General features: G+C 39.1%; 1 protein-coding gene and 1 pseudogene across 1 annotated transcript; one reads left to right on the top strand and one right to left on the bottom strand.

The window, feature by feature from the left end:
- Positions 1–9,554: 9,554 nt before the first annotated feature.
- Positions 9,555–11,204, top strand: LOC143863438 (transcription factor MYB1 pseudogene; annotated as a pseudogene).
- Positions 11,205–17,563: 6,359 nt separating this feature from the next.
- Positions 17,564–19,991, bottom strand: LOC143863437 (uncharacterized). The gene is made up of 2 exons (XM_077374103.1): positions 18,810–19,991; positions 17,564–18,703 (listed from the first exon to the last, which is right to left on the bottom strand). The coding sequence occupies exons 1-2, from the start codon at positions 19,989–19,991 to the stop codon at positions 17,564–17,566; spliced, it is 2,322 nt and encodes a 773-aa protein (XP_077230218.1).
- Positions 19,992–20,621: the final 630 nt, after the last annotated feature.

Here is a 20,621-nt window from a genome sequence, read left to right as displayed (position 1 = left end):
AAGGGATTTGCTAATCGAGCGAAGTTTTCCACGAACCTTCGATAATAGCCGGCAAGTCCCAAGAAACTCCGAATTTCTGTTGCTGTCGTGGGTCTTTGCCATTCTTCAACGGCTTTAGTCTTCGCTGGATCCACAGAAATTCCTTCTCGGGTGAGCATTCAGAGTCTGCTTGAGGGTTGGCTGACTGTTCCGAGTCAAAGTTGGATTTTGTTCCCGTTTTGGGACCATCTTGCAGTCCTTTGCCACATGTCCTTCCATTCCGCATTGGAAGCATTTTTTTGTGTCCCCGCGTAACAAACACCTCTATGTCTCTTTCCACATTTGGAGCAATGTTGCTGGTTTCCTGCTTCCTTGACATTCGGTCTCTTTGTTCCAGATCCTCCTGGTTGGCTTTCATTCGTTCTCTTTACGCCTGTCAACTTGTTTTTGGACTGCTGAAAGTCCAAATGTTCAATTTCCACTTTCAAAGCACATCTCACCACGGCTTCGTAGCTTTGAAAATCTAAAGCTGCTAATGCTCGCCTGACGCTAGGTTTTAATCCGTACTGGAATTTGTCCACCTTACTTTGAACGTCCGTCACTAGGTGGGTTGCATATCGAGCCAGTCTTGTGAATTTTTGCTTCATATTGAGAGACTGTCTCTCCCTCTTCTTGCTTTAAGGAGATAAATTCTCTTACTAGCTGAGCTTTCAGTGGTTGTGGGAAGTACTTTTCGAGGAAGATGCTTTTGAATTCATTCCAACACATTGCGTTCATTTCTTCTTCAGTTTTTGTATTTCGGAATAAATTCCACCACTGATCCGCGTCACCGTCCAATCTATACGTCGCCAATCTTACACGTTGTTGGCTGGTGCAGGCAATCACCGAAAAGATCTTTTCGATGGAGTGAATCCATCTTTCAGCTTCTAAGGGATCTGTAGTTCCCAAGAAGGCAGCAGGATGTTGCCTGATAAACTGTTCCAGTATAGCTCCTTCGTTTTGAAGTGGAGCAGGTGGGGCTCGTTGTTGGTTCATGTTTGTCATTGCTTGGGCTAGCTGTGCCAATGCAGTGGCAATGGCATCATTTCCTGCGTTGTTATTTCTAGCGTTGGCTGCGTTGGCTGTAGGTTGTTCGTTTCTTGCTTGCCTTTCTCTGCGTGGCCTGCCACGTCCCCTCCTTGCCTCAGCCTCAATTGCAAAATTCTGTTCCTGATTTTCCGCCATCTTCATATCATAGGATCACATTAGTAATCTAAATTATAACTCATCTTAAAAGCATTTAGATCACAGAAATCATAAATAGCACGTAAGTTCTATATTAACCAACGACTATTGGTATACTTAACATCTTTTAACATAACATTTAGATAGGGTAAAATCAAATCCTATCTTTTTGAATCCTAATTTCCAAAATCGACTAAACTTCGCTTTGATACCAAATGTAACGCCCCGGTTTTTTCTTGAAAATACAAACTCGGTGCGTATAAAAATATGACATCATCTTTCTCAAAAACTTTCATTATTCTCAAACACTTTCATTATTCCCAAGATCTCAAATACGTTTAGAGGATTTACAGAAATTAGGTCTAACTTATTACATCGTAATTCAAGACATAGTTGATACACATTTAAAACATAATTGTTCTTTAGAACAGTTCTGCATTCAACTCTAGCATTCCTCATCTTCCATCTATACTTCACCTGGGTTTTGGAACCATAAAACAAGGAAAAGAAGGGGGTGAGCTCAAATAGCCCAGTAGGGTATAAACAACAAGTGATGTAGAATTGTCAAGCTCATAAGAACATGATATTTTGCAGATATGACATCTCATATGGAAAGAAAGAATAAGCACAACAGGCTTTCCAAACGTATAGAGAAAACTTTTAGAACTTGATATCAAGATATATAGACTTCATTAAGCATAGATGCTTTCATTCATAGCCATATCTCGGCTCATTCATAGCCATACCTCGGCTCATAATCCTCTAGATTTACACTCTCTAGAGTCGTCATTACCCACGTGCACATGGAGGACTATAACGCGTCCATCCGTCATCATATCATAACTCAGTCCATATTCAGAATTAGGGTATCACAAGATAAACCCTAAACATAAACATATCTCATTGAAACAAGTTTCGGAGAAGAAAAACCTTTATATCAGCAAAAGAGAATCAATAGATAGGCAACCCTTACCTCAAAAACATAAGGCAACCCTTACCTCAAAAACATGAAAGGAACACTCCTTACTTCAAATATAGCAAAAGAGAATCAATGAGAGAATCAATGATAGGGGACCCTTACTTAAAAGAGAATCAATGATAGAAAACCCTTACGACCCTTACCAATAGTTTTCCGGTCACAGGTTTGTTTGAGCTTACACCTTGGAGTGAATAACCTGTAAATATTCTAATTTGTATCAAAGTCATGTTTTAAGATCATGTGGACCCCTCATGTTACTATTCATGTGGACCCCACATGTTACTATTCATGTGGGCCCCGTATGTTACTATTCATGTGGGCCCCACGTGTGACTATGTTCAACAGTTTACCATCCTCTGGCCGTTTTGCCTTTCTTTGATAAAATTTACTTTTACGGTTACTATGCGAGCATTTCACCGTTCAGATAAGATTATAAAACGTGCATAATCTGTAGCGAGTTATCGCCTCATATGCATGCTTTATACATAGGTGGTAGAACCAACCATTTACTTTACGGTTACTATGCCAGCATTTCACCGTTCAAATAAGATGATAAAACTTGCATAATCTATAGCGAGTTATCGCCTCATATGCGCGTTTTATCCTAAATTACTAAGATTAACCAATCATAAATATTTTAAAAGACTTACCTTGAAGCGGATTTCCTTTTCCTCTTCTTCTCTCCCTCTCTTCCTCTTTCCCTCTTTCCCCTACTATTTTCTCTTCTCTGTTTCTCTCGTGAGTTTTTTTCTTCTTCTGAGATCCGCTATTTATAGACTTTTTTTGTGAACAGTACTTTTGAATAGTAAATACTATTTAGATATTTAATTATTATATTCGTCAACGAAGTAACAGTGATTAATATTATTTAATTATTTTTCGTCGATAATTATATTATTAAATTATTATTTTCGTTGTTTGAACAGTAAATGTTAGGTGTAATAGTAGACGGTGTGCGTGACTGTAATAGTTGTGCTGACTAGTGATGGGTCCCGCTGTTGGTGGGACCCGCTTGTGTAGGACCCGCTGATGTGGGACCCGCTTATATGGGACCCGCTTGTGTGGGACCCGCTTGTGTGGGACCCGCTTGTGAATAGTACTCGGTGGGTCCTACTGTGAATAGTACTTTTAGTGAACTTGCATAGTATTTCTGCATAGTAATCTTACATAGTATTTCTGCATAGTAAATCTTGCATAGTGACTATTGTGCATAGTAATTATGAATAGTGACTATTGGAAAATTTTAATATATGTATATATCTATTCCGTTTTTGTTGACATCTGGGGCGGTGGCTTAGTGGTAGGAAGTCGTTCAATCCTAGCTTTGAGTTGGGTTCGAATCGCGTATGCCCCATTATGCCAGATGTCCTCATGCCCGATTACTTGGGGAAAATGAGTAATGGCCGATGATTACCCACCTATGAGGCCATTTTTATTTATTTATACATATATATTTTACCGGTTCTTACACCTCACCCGCAAGACCCCGCGGGTCGACCCGACCCGTCCGACCCTTTTGCTAGGTCTACTTTTACTATCTCCAAAGTGCTACCAAAACAAAAACCAAAAGCACCTATAAAATGTTCATTATATCGTACTTCCCCTCATTAATATCACATGGCCAAATCAATGTGTATACACCATCCCCCGTGTAGTACCTCTCACTAGGAAAATGACACCACCCCTACGCTCAGTCAATTATTTTTACCCACAAAAAAAATGAGGAAAGTAAGGAATGTTTGGCGAAACTACGGATTGTGGGCATCTTTTAAAACAAGAACAAAAAAGAGGCTATTCATCAAAATCGGGTAGGAAAAAGACCCTATACCCTTCTAACATCGACAGAGTCCTCCTTTTTCATTACTGCCTATTAAATTGGTGCGCTTCACGAGGCTTCTTTTGATTCGTTTGAATGTGTATTTGAACCGACAGAACCTTTGGTTCATTTCTATCTTGGCCGTCGGAAATAACTAGAGACAAATGGATACTTGACACGTTTTGGAAAACTTTTTGGAACGCTGACGTTATTGAATACTTTTTGGATCCTTGCCGTTATCTTTTCTCACTTCTCTTAGTAACGCTATTGAATATGTCTCTTTTTGCTTATAAACTTTTCCCTTCTCTTTTGGTCCTCATTATTTATGCCGGCGTACACCCTATTTCCGCCGGCACACCCCATTATTTACACTGGCGCACCCATTATTTCCACCGGCGCACCCCTGAATTTCGCCGGTGTACCCCTATTTCCGCTTACACCCTATTTTCGCCGGCGTACCCCTTAATATTCTGGCGGCGTACTCTAGAATCCGGCAGAGTTCTCAGCTAAAAGAGACATGAGAAATAATAAAATATTCAATAACATCGCCGTTCTAAACCAAAAGAGACGTATTCAATAACGTTACCGTTATAAGCCAAAAGATAAGTGAGGACCAAAAGAGAAGTGAGAAAAGATAATGATTGACTTTGGGTTGTCAGCGTTCCAAAAAGTTTTCCAACACGTGTCAAGCATCCATCAATCTCTAGTTATTTTCGACGGCCAAGATAGAAACGAACCTAAGGTTTTTTTTTTTTTAACCCGGAAAGATAACGACTCCGGGGAGGATCGGCCAGTTTATATATAAAAAGTTGGGACCATACAAGACGAGGGGAAACCTCCTAGCCATCAATATAGGAAGTCATAGCCCTAGAAAGAGAGTGAGGAGGAGGGGAAGCCTCTAACTCGACAAAATAGCAAGCAAAAGCCATAGGAAAAAGACAACATTCAATGGTTATATGGGAGAGTGCCCTTAGTTGATCTTGCTTCTGATGTTGGGAAGGCCAAGTGCATCACATCTTGCTGCCCCTCTTGCCAGGTGAGGCATGGAGGCCCAGGAGGGATAGAACAAATTGGATCTTGATGAGCAGCCAAAGTTTGCAAGGGCATCTGCAACTGAGTTTCCCTCTCTGAATGGTGATTGCAAGTGGGAGACAAAATGCAAAGGAGTGGTTGAATCTCTTTCCAGAGATATTGGATTGCCCAAGGGATTTGTCCTTTCCCGTCGATGAGATCGATTAGAACTTTGCTATCTGATTCCACGGGCATCTTGCTCATATTAAAGGCCTTGCAACAGCGGAGCCCATCCAAGAGCGCACAAGATTCCGCAACCATGTTAGTGCCTTTTTCGTAGTAAAGAGAGAAAGCTAAGATAACCGTTGATTTTTCATTTCGAATAACTCCTCCTCCACTTACTTCTTCAGGGTTCCCCTTCGAAGCTCAATCTATGTTGAGTTTAAGAGTTCCTTTAGGGGGTCTCATCCATTGAATTCAGCAATCCTTTTGAATCCTTGGACGGCAAGGAGAAATGCCAAGCTGTGAGTGAGAAAGAACCTCTAACAAGTTTGGTTCCTTGAGAGGAGAATGGCTACAATCCAGGTTTCTTATACCCTTTGAAATGGTGCTGATGATTCTATTGGTGGAATTAGATTTTCCTTCCATTCATCTACTACACTGCTCTTTCCAAATTTTCCAAGCTATGATGGGCGCTGTGAGGCTGAATAGATGGGCTGCTTGAGTTTTTCTTTTAGTTCATGCTTTCCACCAACTTATAATTCTAGTCTTGATAGACTGAAATTGGATTAGATTGAAGTTCCAAGGGTTGGCAAACTCTGACCAAATAGATCGAGCTAATTGTCCTTCTATGAATAGATGGTTCATGGTTTCCTCTTTATGGATCGAGCAACAAACACATTTAGATGGCGCCTGAATGTGCTTGCTTTTTATTCTTTCATCTGTGGCAATGGCTTCCTGGAAAACTTTCCAGAGGAAACAACTGATTTTTGGAGGAATAGATCCCCAGGTTGGTGCGGCCCAGTTCACATTACTATTTCTAGTCCTGTTGACGATCCATGCTGAATTGGTGCTAAAGGTGCCTGATGGGGAGGGACACCAAACCAGAATATCTGGAGATTCATCAATTGGAGCCTGGTGTTGAACAACGCCTCAATCCAAACCGTCGAGAGGTGTGGTTCAATGATCTCCATGTTCCAGCCCCCTGACGGAAGAAGCATGTCTTTGATGGCAATAGTGATGTTTATGTCTTCTCCATTTTCAGCCAAGAAGAATATTGGGGTGCTTCCCATCCAGAGATCAGCCCAAAAAGAGATGTATCCATTTCCAACAATCCATCTCGAATTTTGAATCCAAGTAGCTTGAACAGATAAGATTTCTTTCCACATTTTTGAACAACCATGAGTTCGTTGGATTAAATTCAAGTGATGTTTTCTACAGTACATCGATCTGATAAGGGAGCTCCATAACGAGTTGTTAGAGTGAAGGTGGTGAAGAGACTTTAATCTGAATGCTGAGCTTAGTTCCGAAAGAGATTTAGTTGCCAGGCCGCCCTCAACTTTGGGCTTTGATATGCGACTCCATGATACCCAGTGCATTTTGGCTCCTTGATCACTGCTGCCCCACCAAAAACTGGACAACAAGTTCTCTATTCTCTTTAAGACCGCTTTAGGAGGACACATTGCTGATAATGTGTGAATAGGAGTGTTTGACAGGACATGATTGATGAGAACTAATCTCCCAGCTTGGGAAAGTAGTTTACATTTCTAGCCCTCTATCTTTCTTCTTATCTTCTGAATTAAATCATCGAAGAAGCTGGATTTCACACGCCCTACATAGAGAGGTACTCCCAAGTAAGTGATTGGTGGAATTTTATTGGTGAATCCAGTTGTACTTGCGATAATTTTTCTTCTAGATGGGTAGGTTTTGTTAGAAACAGCAAAACAACTCTTTGATTTGTTAACTAGTTGGCCTGATGCTTGCTCGTATCTACAGACGAAGGACATGACTTGCTTGAGGCTATTTTTACTCCCATTTGAAAATATTATGGTGTCGTCCGCGAACAAACAGTGGGTGATCGGGATGCTGCCTCTACTCCTTTGAAAATATGTTGCTCGGCCTTCTCTAAAAATAGAGGAGAGCCCTCTGCTTAGAACTTCCTCTGCTAGAATAAATAGGCAAGGCGACAGGGGGTCTCCTTGTCTCAATCCTCGCGAGGATCTAAAGAATCCATTGGGCTCACCATTCAGGATGACTGAGAACCAGCAACTTTGGGTAGCCTCCTTGATAAGCTTTCTCCATTGGTTAGAGAATCCAAACCTTTCTAACACTTCTTGCATGAATTTCCAGTTGAGTCTGTCAAATGCTTTGGCCATATCTATTTTTAGCATCACATTGCTTCCTCTTACTTTTTTCTTCAAACCTGTCATCATTTCTTCAGCGATTGCTATGTTGTCCGAAATGAACCTGCCTTTGACAAAAGCTCCTTGTTCTAGGGAGATTAGATTTGGCAATACTTTTGCAAGTCTTGATACAATAACTTTGGAGAAAATCTTATAACAAAAGTTACAAAGGCTGATGGGTCTGAAGTCTGAAAAATCTTTTGGGTTTTCTAACTTTGGGATCAATGAAATGAATGTAGATGAGTAATGTTTAGTTAATTTACCTCCCGCCAGGAAAGCTTTGGAAGCAGCCACGAGATCAGATTTGACAGTGTCCCAGCAAGTGGAATAAAAGAGTCCACTGAACCCATCGGGTCCTGAAGAGCTTTCCTGAGGCATGCTGAAAGTGGCGACTTTGATTTCCTTCTCTGAGGGAGGGGCCAGTAACATTTGGTTGTCCTCGGTAGAGACCATCATGGGGATGTGATTAAGCAATTCTTGATTCTGCCTTGAACCTTCTTCTGATAGGGCCTTTTCAAAGTGTTTTCTTGCTAGCTCTTTGATTCTGCATTTGTCTATAATCCATTCTCCCGAGTGTCTGATTTTGGTGATCCCTACTCCCCTTCTTTGGTGTTGCATTGAAGCACGAAAAAATTTGGTGTTTTGATCACCGTCTTTGAGCCATTTCTCCTTTGATTTCTGTCTCAAGAAGATTTCCTCATGGAGGATAGCTTCATTCAAGTTTGAAGCCCTGCTTAGAGCCTCAATATTTTCTTGGTTTGGATTGCCTTGGTGAGCAACTTCTGCTTTCAGGACCTCATCCTCCTGGCTTTTGATATTTTGAAAAACATTGCCAAATATCTCCTTGTTCCAGGTTTTTAGGACACTTTTGGTATTTTTCAGTTTTACGGATAGTGCCTCCAGTGGGTTTCCATCCACTTGGATAGACCAAGCCTCGGCTACAATTGCTTGGAATTGGGGGTGCCTAGTCCACATGGCTTGGAATTTAAATGGTCTGATGATTGGTGAAGATGGAGCATGGATGCTTATTAGGAGTGGACAATGGTCAGAGCATGTGCGAAATAAGTGGGTAACTGAGGTAGCTTGAAAGTCATTCAGCCATTATGAGTTGAGGAGCACTCTATCAAGCCTAGTCCAAACACAACTTCCATTTCTTTGATTGTTACACCTGGTGAATCTCGATCCTGTGAAGCCTGCATCAATCAGACCCGCATCATCAATGGCTCCTTGAAATTCCCTGCAGGAAACAGGGTTTGGAGGCCTCCCACCCAATTTTTCTCTAGCATTAAGAAGGGCATTAAAGTCCCCCCCACCAACCAAGCCGTGTGAAATACCTGGTTGCAATCACAAAGATAGGACCAGAGCTCTCTCCTCTCTACCATAGAGCAGCTGGCGTAGACGAGAGAGAGAAAGGCCACACTTCCAGATTGGAGGTGAGTTAGCTCAACGGACATGGCTTGAGACATGGTAGATTCCAGTCTCATACTAAGAGATTTGTTCCAAAGAAGCCAAATCTTAGAATAACCAGTGAGGTTAGTCAAAGTATGCTCGAATTTCAGCATTTTGGCAAGATTTTGAATTTCCTGATCATTTACTAATGGTTGGTAGGGGGGGACTTTAGACAAGGCTCTGTCGGTTCAAAAACACATTTAGATGAACCGAAAGAAGCCTCGTGTAATACTCCAATTTAATGGGCAATAATGAAAAAGGAAGGTGAATGACGTTTCTGTTTATGTTAGTAGGGTAGCAGGGTCTTTTTCGCCGTACTTTTCTCTTATATGGTGTATACACCACGAACTCGGTGTACATATTACTTCATTTACCCGTAACGACAAACAAAAATAGGTGGGAATGATTGTGAAAGGGGGTGGAAAGATCATTGCCTTTTTCAATTACGACAGAAGAGTGATTTCAAATATAATTTCACGGGACCCAGTACAGAACACACGTCGACCCATGCTCATTGGAAGGATTATACACAGTGGTTCGATGTATGCCCAAATTTATCTATATATTGAGGAGATGAATGTCCCATGAATGAGGAACTTCCCAAGCAATAGGCCCCTCAAAGGTGTCTCATTAGATTTAGAATTCTGTAAAGGTAGACTGATAGTTATAGCTAGAAAGAGAGAAAGATAGATAGATGGGGAGGAAACCATGTTGTGCCGAAGAGGGACTCAACAGAGGGGCTTGGTCTGCTCGTGAAGATAAAATTCTAACTGATTACATTACCAAACAGGGAGAAGGAAAATGGAGAGACCTTCCCAAGAGAGCAGGTGAAGAAACTTAAACTTTTTTTCATCATTTCTCTTTCATTTTGAGTGCATGCTTGCCAAACATGATTTTTTTTTTCTCAATAAGGCCCTGTTTGATTTGCAAGAATTTTATGGAAAAGTTTGGAAAGCAAAAATATTTCTAAAAGTTGGTACTTTTTTTACACACCAAAAAATATAACTTGAACCAACCCTATTCAACTTTTATGTAGAGGGTTCTTCAATTTACGATAATATCCCTATAAATTAACCATAATCATATCACTTCCCTCATAACTGTGTAAAGAAAAAAATTTCCTAGAAAATTTTTTCCATCAGAAATGTTTTTCTTGCAATCCAAACAAATGGAGACACCTTCCCAACTCCCAAGGGAGCAGGTGAAGAAAATAAAGCTTGTTTTTTTCCTTCATTTCTCTTGTTTATAAGGGAATGTTTGGCAAACTGTGAATTTTTTTACCCTGGAAACAGAGTTTTCCAAGATTTGGTGTTTACCTTTGTAAAGTAAATTTTTTTTCAGCAACTACTTTTCTATCAAATAGTTTTAGAATGTTCTACCAGAAATGATCTTTAACTTTAAAAAAAGGTTAGAAAACACGCCAAAAATGTTGGGTTTCCCTTCATTTCACCACACTTCAATGTCGAAGTAAAATTTTGCAGGTTTGAGAAGATGTGGTAAGAGTTGTAGACTCCGTTGGTTGAATTAATTGCGGCCTGATATCAAGAGGGGTAACATTACCATAGAAGAAGAAGATCTCATCACAAGACTTCACAAACTCCTTGGAAACAGGTACTTTCTATTTGTCTCCTTTCTAGGGTAAAATGTTACTTACATTTTGAAGCAAAAATGAGGTAGAAAAAATGGTTCTAATTTAGAAGGGGTATTTTGTTTTCACAGATGGTCACTCATAGCAGGAAGATTGCCTGGGCGAACAGACAACGAAATAAAGAACTATTGGAATACAAATTTAAGCAAAAGGGGACAAACTTACTCAAGTAAAACGACATTAATCCAAAATAACCTCAAAAAATCTCAAAAGAAGAAGCGAACTACAACAGATCGATCCGTCGAAGAACTCGAAAATTTCGAACCCCACAAAGTGTTTCGAACTAAGGCGGTACGATGCACCAAGGTTGTTCTCCCACCACAAGGAGATCCTACGGCCGAGAAGGACGATAAGGAGAACACATTCTACGAATGCCCGCCATTGCTAATTCCTCAAGACGACAATTCTCATAACTTTCTAATGGAATTTGATGTGGGGGAACTACTCAGTTCGGAGATTCTAAACACAGATTTCGTGCGAGTTTGTGGTGATGAAGTCCAAGACAAAAGTAGTCTAATTTGTGATGGAGGTGGGGGTAACAACATACCATCATGTTATGATCTCCCATTCTCATTCACTGAAGAATTGCTTGGAGATTGGAGGGAGATTAATTCAGTTGAAGTAAATATAACTTCAGAACTCAAAATGTGGACTCCTTTTTCAAGTTTTGAAGAGGAACAGCTAGCAGGATTATAGAGCAGATTCCTAGACTAATTTAACCTGTCTTAGTAGATGTACAATATTTAAACATACAATGCATCTTTTTTTAGCTATGTTAAGTTGATGTTCTATTCGAGAACAGTAAATAAAAGACATCCTGAATTTTACCAAGAGTGGGTTTTTGTGGTTCTCTTTCTTCTCAAGAAACACCCAAAATAAAACAAAGAAGTAAAACAGGAGGAATGATTATTTCAGGCAGAACTTGAAGAAATAAAGAAAAATACCCATATTTCATAAGAAATTATCAAAAATACACATATCTCATGTATAATGATCAAATTACCCCTACACATCAAAAATGACCAAAATGCCCATATCTTGTAAAAATGAGCAAAGCATTTATTTTATAAAAATGATCAAAATACCCACATCTCATTAGAAATAATAAAAATTCCCTTATCTCATAAAATGACCAAAATACCCATACCTAGTAGAAAATAACCAAAATATTTTTACTCAAAGTTTTATGTACCCATGATAAATTTAAGAGGAAATAGAAAAATTTGAAAGTTCATCAAAAAGAAAAAAAATCCCAAAATGTCCTTATTTTATAAGAAATGAAAAAAATTCCAACATTTCGTAGAAAATTATAACCTATGCCATAAAATGACAAAAATACCCTCATCTCATGAAAATTACCAAAATACTCATACCTCATCAGAAATTACCAAAATGCCCTTATCTCTTAGAAAATAATCAATATACCCATATTTCATAAAAATGAGCAAAACAGTGAAAACACCTCTACGTCATAAAAACGGACCAATATACCCGGTGCACAAAGTTTTTGTATTGACGATAAATTTTAAAAATAGAAAATAAGAAAAATAGAAAAATGAAAAAAAAAATCAAGTAAAAATTATCTCTCTCTGATCATCCATTGGAAGGGGATCATTTGGCTCCCTCCTGATGACTAGTGGGGGACTGGGTGCCACAGTTTCCTCCTAATTCATGTACCTTTATCAAATAAGGTCGAAGTTAAATGTGACTATGTCAGCTCCATGTGCCAACTCGGGAAAATCCACTACGTTCGCTTTCATATATATATATGAGAAAAGGGTTCCTGCACTCGAGCGCAGATAGCTTATCTGTGCTAGAGTGCTAGAAACAGGGGTGGGGCCACATTGGGGGGTGATCCTAAGCATTCATTTGACAGGCTCCATCATGGATGGGGAGTGTACCAAAAATCAGCTCCATTGGACCCACTTAGGGTGTCCATTTGTGGGGGAGAAAATAGACAGATACTGTTTGCCCACAAATCTGCCCATTTTTCACCCCACAAATGGATACCCTATGGTGATCCAATGGAGCTGATTTTTAGTGGACACCTCATCCATGAAAGGGCCCATCAAATGATTGCTTTGGACACCCTATATATATAACCAGTCACTAGTCTTATTCTCCCTACAATTAATGTCGTCTAATAATTGGGGTCATTTCCTTGCTGACTCTATTAATATAGTTTTTGATAACATGTTTATTTCATTAGCGATAATAAGAAATTTACCTGGATTTTATCTCATTGTGAATAAATTTGATGCGTTCTCCACCTTTGTTGTCTTTAAGTATAATGTGAACAGCATCCCTAATTGTTGAATTAAATTTGGGCCCGTAGCACCCATCGGGAAAATAAAAAAATTGGGCCTGTAGCACAAGGGTTGAGGCTTTGTATCTCAACCTTGAGGTCGCGGGTTCGATCCCAGCTTACCTACCAAAAAACTGTTGGGTATATCATATAACCCATGTATGTTCTAATATAAGCCCAATAGGTAATGGACCAGGTGTAGTGGGCCCATTTGGGCTGGAGCCCATTAACCTCTTCTAACCCTAGTGTATCTCTATATATAGGGGCTGGAGGCAACAAACTTGGTATTCCAAAATTAGATACCTTGGGTGTAATGCTTTAAGCATCCTTGCTTAAACCCTAATTACACTAACAATCTTAAAGCATTAAAACCCTAAATTCGTTTTTTGGGTTTTTTGGGTTTTCTCTTTTGGACTTGTTTTTTCTGCCTCCCTCTCTCTTTGAAAAACGGTGGTGGCTATCTTTGGATCGTCTGCTTCTCACATAGAAATCAAAAAATCATTTTTGACGGGGGTTAATTCCATTCGTTGGAATTAGAAGAGAAGCAAAGATCTGCTGTTCGATTGCTTTGGGCGGATTTCAACTTTTCTCAAGGCAAAGCCCACTTTCTGGAGACGTGGGTTCCTGGGTGGGTTTTCTGCAAATACTCTCTTGTTTGGGCATTTGGGCATTGGAGGAAACGGTGGATTCTGCTGTTTTTTGATTTGGGTTTGGGTTCGGCTTCGGCTTCAATCCCTCACGGCAAAAACAGAGCAAGTTGATTTGGGTTTGGGTTTGGGTTCGGGTTCAATCCCTCACGGCAAAAAAAACAGAGCAAGAACTTCTGCACCAAACGTGAAATTTCTCTCCCACCAAGCAACCTTGGTCAGATCACTAATTTGGGAAACCCTTCTTGTAACCCATCTTGTGATTTCCAACCCACAGAGGCGTGTCTTTCTCTCTTTCTTCAGCCACATCACTATCACTCTATTAGGGTGATTTCGGGTGGAAATTGAGAAGGAGAAACAGAGGAGCTGAAATCAAGATTGTAGGTCTCTCTCTTTCTACTCCCTGCAAACAGAGAGAGGCGACGCCCATTGTTTCTTGGTCTTAGTCTTTCACAACTTCCTCTCAGCTTATTTTGGTGGGCGAAATTCCTGATCAAACCCACATCGTTTTTTGTTGGGGGTTTTATAACCTCCTTCCAACCGAAATAAGGAGAGAGCTTGAAAGGGGGCAGCTCCTTCAGCAAGCTTGCACTCATCTCTTGGCTGTTGGCCGAATCGTCTCTGTGAACCAACCTTATATTGGAAATTGATATTGGCAGCCCTCCCTCACCGGTTGTTTTTTTGGGTTCGCTTTCTTGTTGGTCGGCCACTCTCTTGGATTCGGTACTTGCGAACGGTTCACACGGTTCGGTTCTTGCCGTCGTTCTTGGATTGGGTTCTCGCAATTTGCCAATCAGGTGCAATCTTTTCACTTTTTATTTCATATAAATAATATCAAATGGAAAAGAGCTCTATGCCTTTTGAGATGGTCAAACTTCACTCCTTTGGTGGATCTGAGTTTACCTCATGGAAGCGAAAGACTCAATTCAGTCTAAAATACATGAACTGTTTTTACACTGTTTTGAGTACCTTTGCTGAGACGGATGAAGACGTTGATGAATCTCAATGGCTTAGGGATGAGGATTTCTGCAAAGACTACTTGTTGAATTGTCTTTCAGATCGTCTTGCAGAAACCTATAGTAAATTTAACACTGCTAAAGCAATATGGGACAACTTAGATGCTCAATTCAAGAAGGAGGAGGAATTGTCCAAGACCCATCTTGTGGACAAATTCATGGATTTCAAGTTTCAAGAAGACAAGGAAATCACTCCTCAAGTTACTGATCTAGAAAATTTGAGATCTAAGTTGAATAATGAAAAAATAGTTGTCTGTGATTCATTTCTTGTGGGTGCAATTATATACAAGTTACCATCTGCATGGCACTCTTTCAAAACCGAGATGTATCGGAAAAATGTGCAAGTGGGACTGGATGATCTCAAACGATTCATTCGAATCGAAGATGAGAATCGAGCTAGGAATAACTTGGAGATGGTTAGACAACAACAATCTGCTGCTAACGCGGTAATATATCCCAAGAAATTTCCTCGAAAATCCAAGTCACCTAAAAGTGAACATCCCAAGTTGGAGGCCAAAAAGACTATCTTTCAGAAAAAGAAGGGCAAGTGCCACAACTGTGGGAAATGGGGTCACTTTGCTGCAGAGTGTAAACAACCAAAAAAGGCTAAATCTGACACACCACAAAAGGAAGCCCATATGATGGTGGGCAGTGCTGCGCCTAAGAATTTTATTGCCATGTTAGGCAATGGTAAGGCCAGTACTTCTTCAGACTGGTGGTTAGATACAGGAGCCACCTGCCATGTTTGCAACTCGAAGAAACTACTTACGGATGCTGTTGGCGTGAAAGAGACCGTTACAGTGGCTAGTGGAGCTGAGGCAAAAGTGACTCACACTGGAACTGCGAACCTGGTCCTTTCTTCAGGTAAAATACTAACTTTAAAAAATGTTAAAGTAGTTCCTGCTATTCAAAAGAATTTAATTTCTATTAGTCTTTTGGACAATGCTGGCATGTGTTCATCTTTTTTGGGTGGTAGAGTAACTTTAACCGTTAACTCTTATTATTTTGGCTGTGCTTTCTTAATCGATGGTATGTATAGACTGAGTTTAGCAAATGAAACCGTTAGTCAGGTTAGTTCCACTTTGATTGATCCTAAGTTGTTACACACTAGATTGGGACATGTGAACTATAGAAAAATGGTCAAACTTGCTAACACTTATAATATACCTTTAGATACATCGATTAGATTTGACAGGTGTGAAGTGTGTGCACAAACCAAGATCACTAGAAAACCCTTTCGTTCGGTTTCTAGGAGCACACACCTTCTTGAGTTAATACATTCTGACCTCTGTGACTTTAAAAGTTTCACTACTCGAGGTGGTCGGAAGTATTTAATCACTTTTATAGACGATTTTTCTAGATTTTGTCATATTTATCTCCTAAAATCGAAAGATGAAGCTTTTGATAAATTTAAAATTTTCAAAAATCGTGTTGAAAATCAATTGAACTTAAAAATTAAGCGATTTAGGAGTGATAGAGGAGGAGAATACACTTTGACAGAGTTCAAGGAATTATGTGCCTCTCAGGGCATAATACTTGAAACTACTGCTCCTTACTCACCTCAATCTAATGGCATAGCTGAACGTAAGAACCGGACGTTAACTGAAATGTTAAACTCTATGTTATTGACAGCTGGCATGCCTACTAGCTATTGGGGAGAAGTAGTTTTAACTGCAAATCACATCCTGAATAGAGTACACCACTCTAAGTTGACCACTACTCCTTATGAGTTATGGCATAAACATCCTTGTAGATAGACACTCTTAAGACTTGGGGCTGTATTGCTTATGTGAGGATACAAGACCCTAGGAGACCTAAGGTAGGACCTAAAACCAACACTTGTGTTTATCTAGGTGGTGCAGAAGATAGTGCTGCTGATCGGTTTTTGGATCTATCTACCAATTTGGTTATAAAATCTAGAGATGCAGTATTCTTTGAGAATAAATTTCTCAGAGATCATGGTTTGAACCTACCTGGTGATACTGAAATGGTTACAGAATCGCATGTAGAGTTTGAACAGAATACTTTTGACGCCTGTCCTACACTGATTTCTACATCAGAACCTTTAAGAGTTTCTACAAGAGATAGAGTACCCAAGAACTTTGGTGAGGACTTTGTGACCTACCATGTAGAGAATGATCCATCAACCTATAAGGAAGCGATGCGATCTAGGGACTCTTTGTTGTGGGCAGAAGCCATTGATGATGAAATGAGCTCTCTGCTACAAAATCAAACTTGGCAGTTAGTCGATTTGCCAAAAGGGGCTAAGACTGTGGGCTGTAAGTGGATTTTGAAGAAGAAACTTAATCCTGACGGATCCATAGCTCGGTATAAAGCACGTTTAGTAGCTAAGGGCTATACTCAAGTCAGTGGGATAGACTACTTTGATGTTTACTCACCGGTCTGTCATTTGGCAACGATAAGAATTCTTCTTGCTTTGGCTTCTATTGAGAAGTATGTTGTGCATCAAATGGATGTAAAAACAGCTTTCCTTAATGGAGACCTCACAGAGGAAATCTACATGAATCAACCTGAAGGGTTTGTCATGGAAGGTTTCGAGAACAGAGTTTGTAAGTTACACAAATCTTTGTATGGTCTTAAACAAGCACCTAAATTGTGGCATCAAAAATTTGACAAGGTAGTAAAGAGCTTTGGTTTTCAGACCGGTTACTCAGATAAATGCCTTTACTATCGTTCTGTGTCGAATAAGGTTGCAATTATTTGTTTGTATGTAGACGATATGTTAATTCTTGGTTCCGATCTCTCTGCAGTGAGTGACGTGAAAACCACTTTGGCTCAAGAATTCGACATGAAAGATCTTGGTGTGGTTGACACCATTCTTGGTATGAAAGTAAGTTTTGAAAGGCAAGGGATTACTCTTAGCCAAGCCCATTATATTGAAAAACTACTTTCTACATGGGGATACAGTGAGTGTAAACCGATTGAGACACCATTTGATTATACCAAGAAGCTGATCTCTAATGAAGGAGACAGTGTGAATCAGTTAGATTATTCTAAACTGATTGGTAGTCTCATGTATGCTATGAGTTGCACTAGACCAGACATAGTCTTTACAGTTTTACAATTTTAGAGTGCAAAACCTAATAACATGACCATAAGAAAATTTGATAGGCTTCCTCGACGTGGTCTCATTTTTTGAAAACGACACATGATTGTCTCATCATCGATGTTACCAAAAATATCCTTCTCAACATATGGAATCAAGCAATCAGCCATAAATTGATCCGACATTCTATTGCGTAATCGATTCTTCAAGATCTTCATGGCAGAAAAGGCCCTCTCAACGGTTGCAGTTGCGACTGGTAAAATTAGTACCAATGTGATGAACTTGTAAACAAGTGGATACAAGGCATGCTTTCCCTTCTCAACCATTTTTTCAGCAAGATCTCCAATTCCTTTCAAATTCACAATGTGAGTATTAGACCTCATATCAAGAATATATGTTTCAAGTTGATTGTCTAATTCTTTTGTAGAATATTGAACTTCTGGAAATTCTTTTAGATAAAACTTAGAGAGTCGAATCAACTTCTCTTTATCAAATGCATAAAATGAATCACATGGATTCAAACATGCTACACATAGAAGCAACTCTGTATTTGCTTCATTGAAACGACTATTGAGCTCTTGAAGTTGCAAGTCTATAACTTGAAAAAACAACTCAACTTGAAAATGGTGCAAGACCGTTCTTTTATCTACATGCCGTCGCACTCTTCCGGGAACAACATAAGTATCAACCATGTTAGAGACTTCTATGTCATGTTTAGCACAAAATGAAGAAATGTCATCTAACAAAGAATTCCATCCATTGTCTCGCATCAATTGTAGTCGTTGTTTTGATATTCTCACTAATGTCATGGCATTCACAATATCTTGATCCTTCCTTTGTAATGCTTGCGACAATTCATTTGTAATTCCCAATAAACTTATCATCAAATGAAGGGAAAATGTGAATTCAAAAGTTTGCAATGATTTCAAGAGATTATGTGCTTCATGCCTTTGATCTGAACTTAACTTCATATCTTTGACAATAAGATCAAGCACATCAAGAACAGAGAAAAACATATATTCCAAACCAACCAGTGTTCTATAGTGTGAGCTCCAACATGTATCTCCCGCACGTTTGAGTGTGGTCTCTTGATTAAGTCCTTGTCCATTTGAAAGCTCACCATTTTCAAGTGCTTCCTTAATTTTTGAAAGTTGAATCTCCTGAAGAATATCATGGTGCTTACAAGAACCCCCAACCACATTTACTACATTTGTAACTATAAAAAAGAGATCGGAGATGTTCATTTTTTTTTTTTGCAACACCAACTAATGCCAACTGTAATTGATGAGCAAAACAATGAACATAGTAAGCATATTCATTCTCCTTCAAGATTAGTGCTTTAAGACCATTAAACTCCCCTTGCATGTTACTTGCCCCATCATATCCTTGACCACGAAGTCTCGATATGCTCAATTTATGCTTGGCCAATATTGCTTCAATTTCTTCCTTAAGGGATGTAGCAGTGGTGTTGGGAACGTGAGTAATACCTAACAAACGCTCAACCACATGGCCAAGCTTATCTACATAACGTATAACTACGGCCATTTGCTCCTTGCTAGAAACATCACGAGCTTCATCAACCAAAATAGAAAACAATGAATCCCCGAGATCTTTAATGATTGAGTTAGTGGTTTCAATTGCACATGCACTCACTATATCCTTTTGGATATCTGAAGTCACTAGTTTGAGATTCCCAGGACACTTCTCCACACAAACCCTCTTCATATCTTCATTAATCATGGTCATGAACTTCAAATGCTGACGAAAGTTTCCTTGGTTAAGCGAGTCACAAGATTCATCATGCCCGCGAAAAGGTAAACCTTGTTCTAAAAGGAATCGAGCATTCAAAACTGAAGCATGCAAGCGAATTCGATAGTCACTTTGTTGTTGCTCTGTTTGCTTATTTACCAACGCTTCAATATGTTGCTCTTGATTCCTAAGAGCTTCACATTTACTCGAAGCTTGATTATGAGCACTATTAGGACCCCCTATATGTTTTCCAAATCTTTCTACTTTCTTCCAATTAGAGAACCCCTTAACAACAAAAGCATCACAACTTCCCACATGCTCCTTACTATCCGATTTAAAAAGATAGCAACACAAACAATAAGCCGCGTCTTTTGCAATGCTATACTCCAACCAAGTAGGATAATCATCAAACCACTTTTGATTAAACCGCCTATTCTCTTTTCCTTGCATAATTTGAGGAAAATCATGATTACGTGGTTGAATTGGACCCATTCCGAAGTATATCATTCGAACTTTTGCCCTATCATTATGATGATAATCAATTATTGGCCTTCTTAATCCAGGATCAGCAGGAGGATTTTTAGGATCAAGTTCCAATCGAATTCTTTTAGAATTTTCTCGTTCTTTGGTGGGGATAATTGAAGTTGTAGGAGGGGTTATCGACTTTAACGACGGTACTCTCGAAAAATATTTTTCCATACCTAAAAAAACAAACAAGAAAGACAAAGAACTTCTATCACTATATCAAAAAAATATTTAATTATCAATCAGTATATCAATGTAAAAGAATGCTAAAAAAATTATTCACTAACTATTGATTCAATAACAATTAGTAATGACTTACCCTAAATAAAAAGCTTCTACAGATCAGAACCCAATAGATTGAAAACCCAACAAAAATAAACTACAAAACTTAACCGTTGTCATAATAGTGGTTAGAAAGATCTAATCATACCTTTTAGCTTTTCTTATCCATTTAATTTTAGCTTTTCTTATCCATTTAATTTCATCTAGACTAGTAACTTTTCAATTGTACTATCACATTGTTCAAATTATATATAATTTTCATGTGGCTAAAATTTAAAATGTTTGGTGAAGTGATTGAAATCATGTGGTTAAGAATTTTATTGTTTACGCCCAGAAATACACCAAAACAGGATACTTGCTCCCTACACATGATTGTTGATACAATAAACAATTGAAAGTTTTACTTGCTCGCTGCACATGATTGTTGATACTTTCATTTTAACAGAGCTAGAGTTTTTCTTACTGTAATTCACTTGGCAATTGATATTTCATTGCATCTTATAGCATAACATGAAAAAATGA

This window comes from Tasmannia lanceolata, unplaced genomic scaffold (genome assembly GCF_043159265.1).
Source record: "Tasmannia lanceolata isolate RefF3 unplaced genomic scaffold, GAP_Taslan_0.1 ptg000044l, whole genome shotgun sequence".
NCBI classification, from domain to species: Eukaryota; Viridiplantae; Streptophyta; class Magnoliopsida; order Canellales; family Winteraceae; genus Tasmannia; species Tasmannia lanceolata.
Note: the sequence above shows the minus strand (reverse complement) of the source record. Positions and strands in the feature narration are given on the sequence as shown.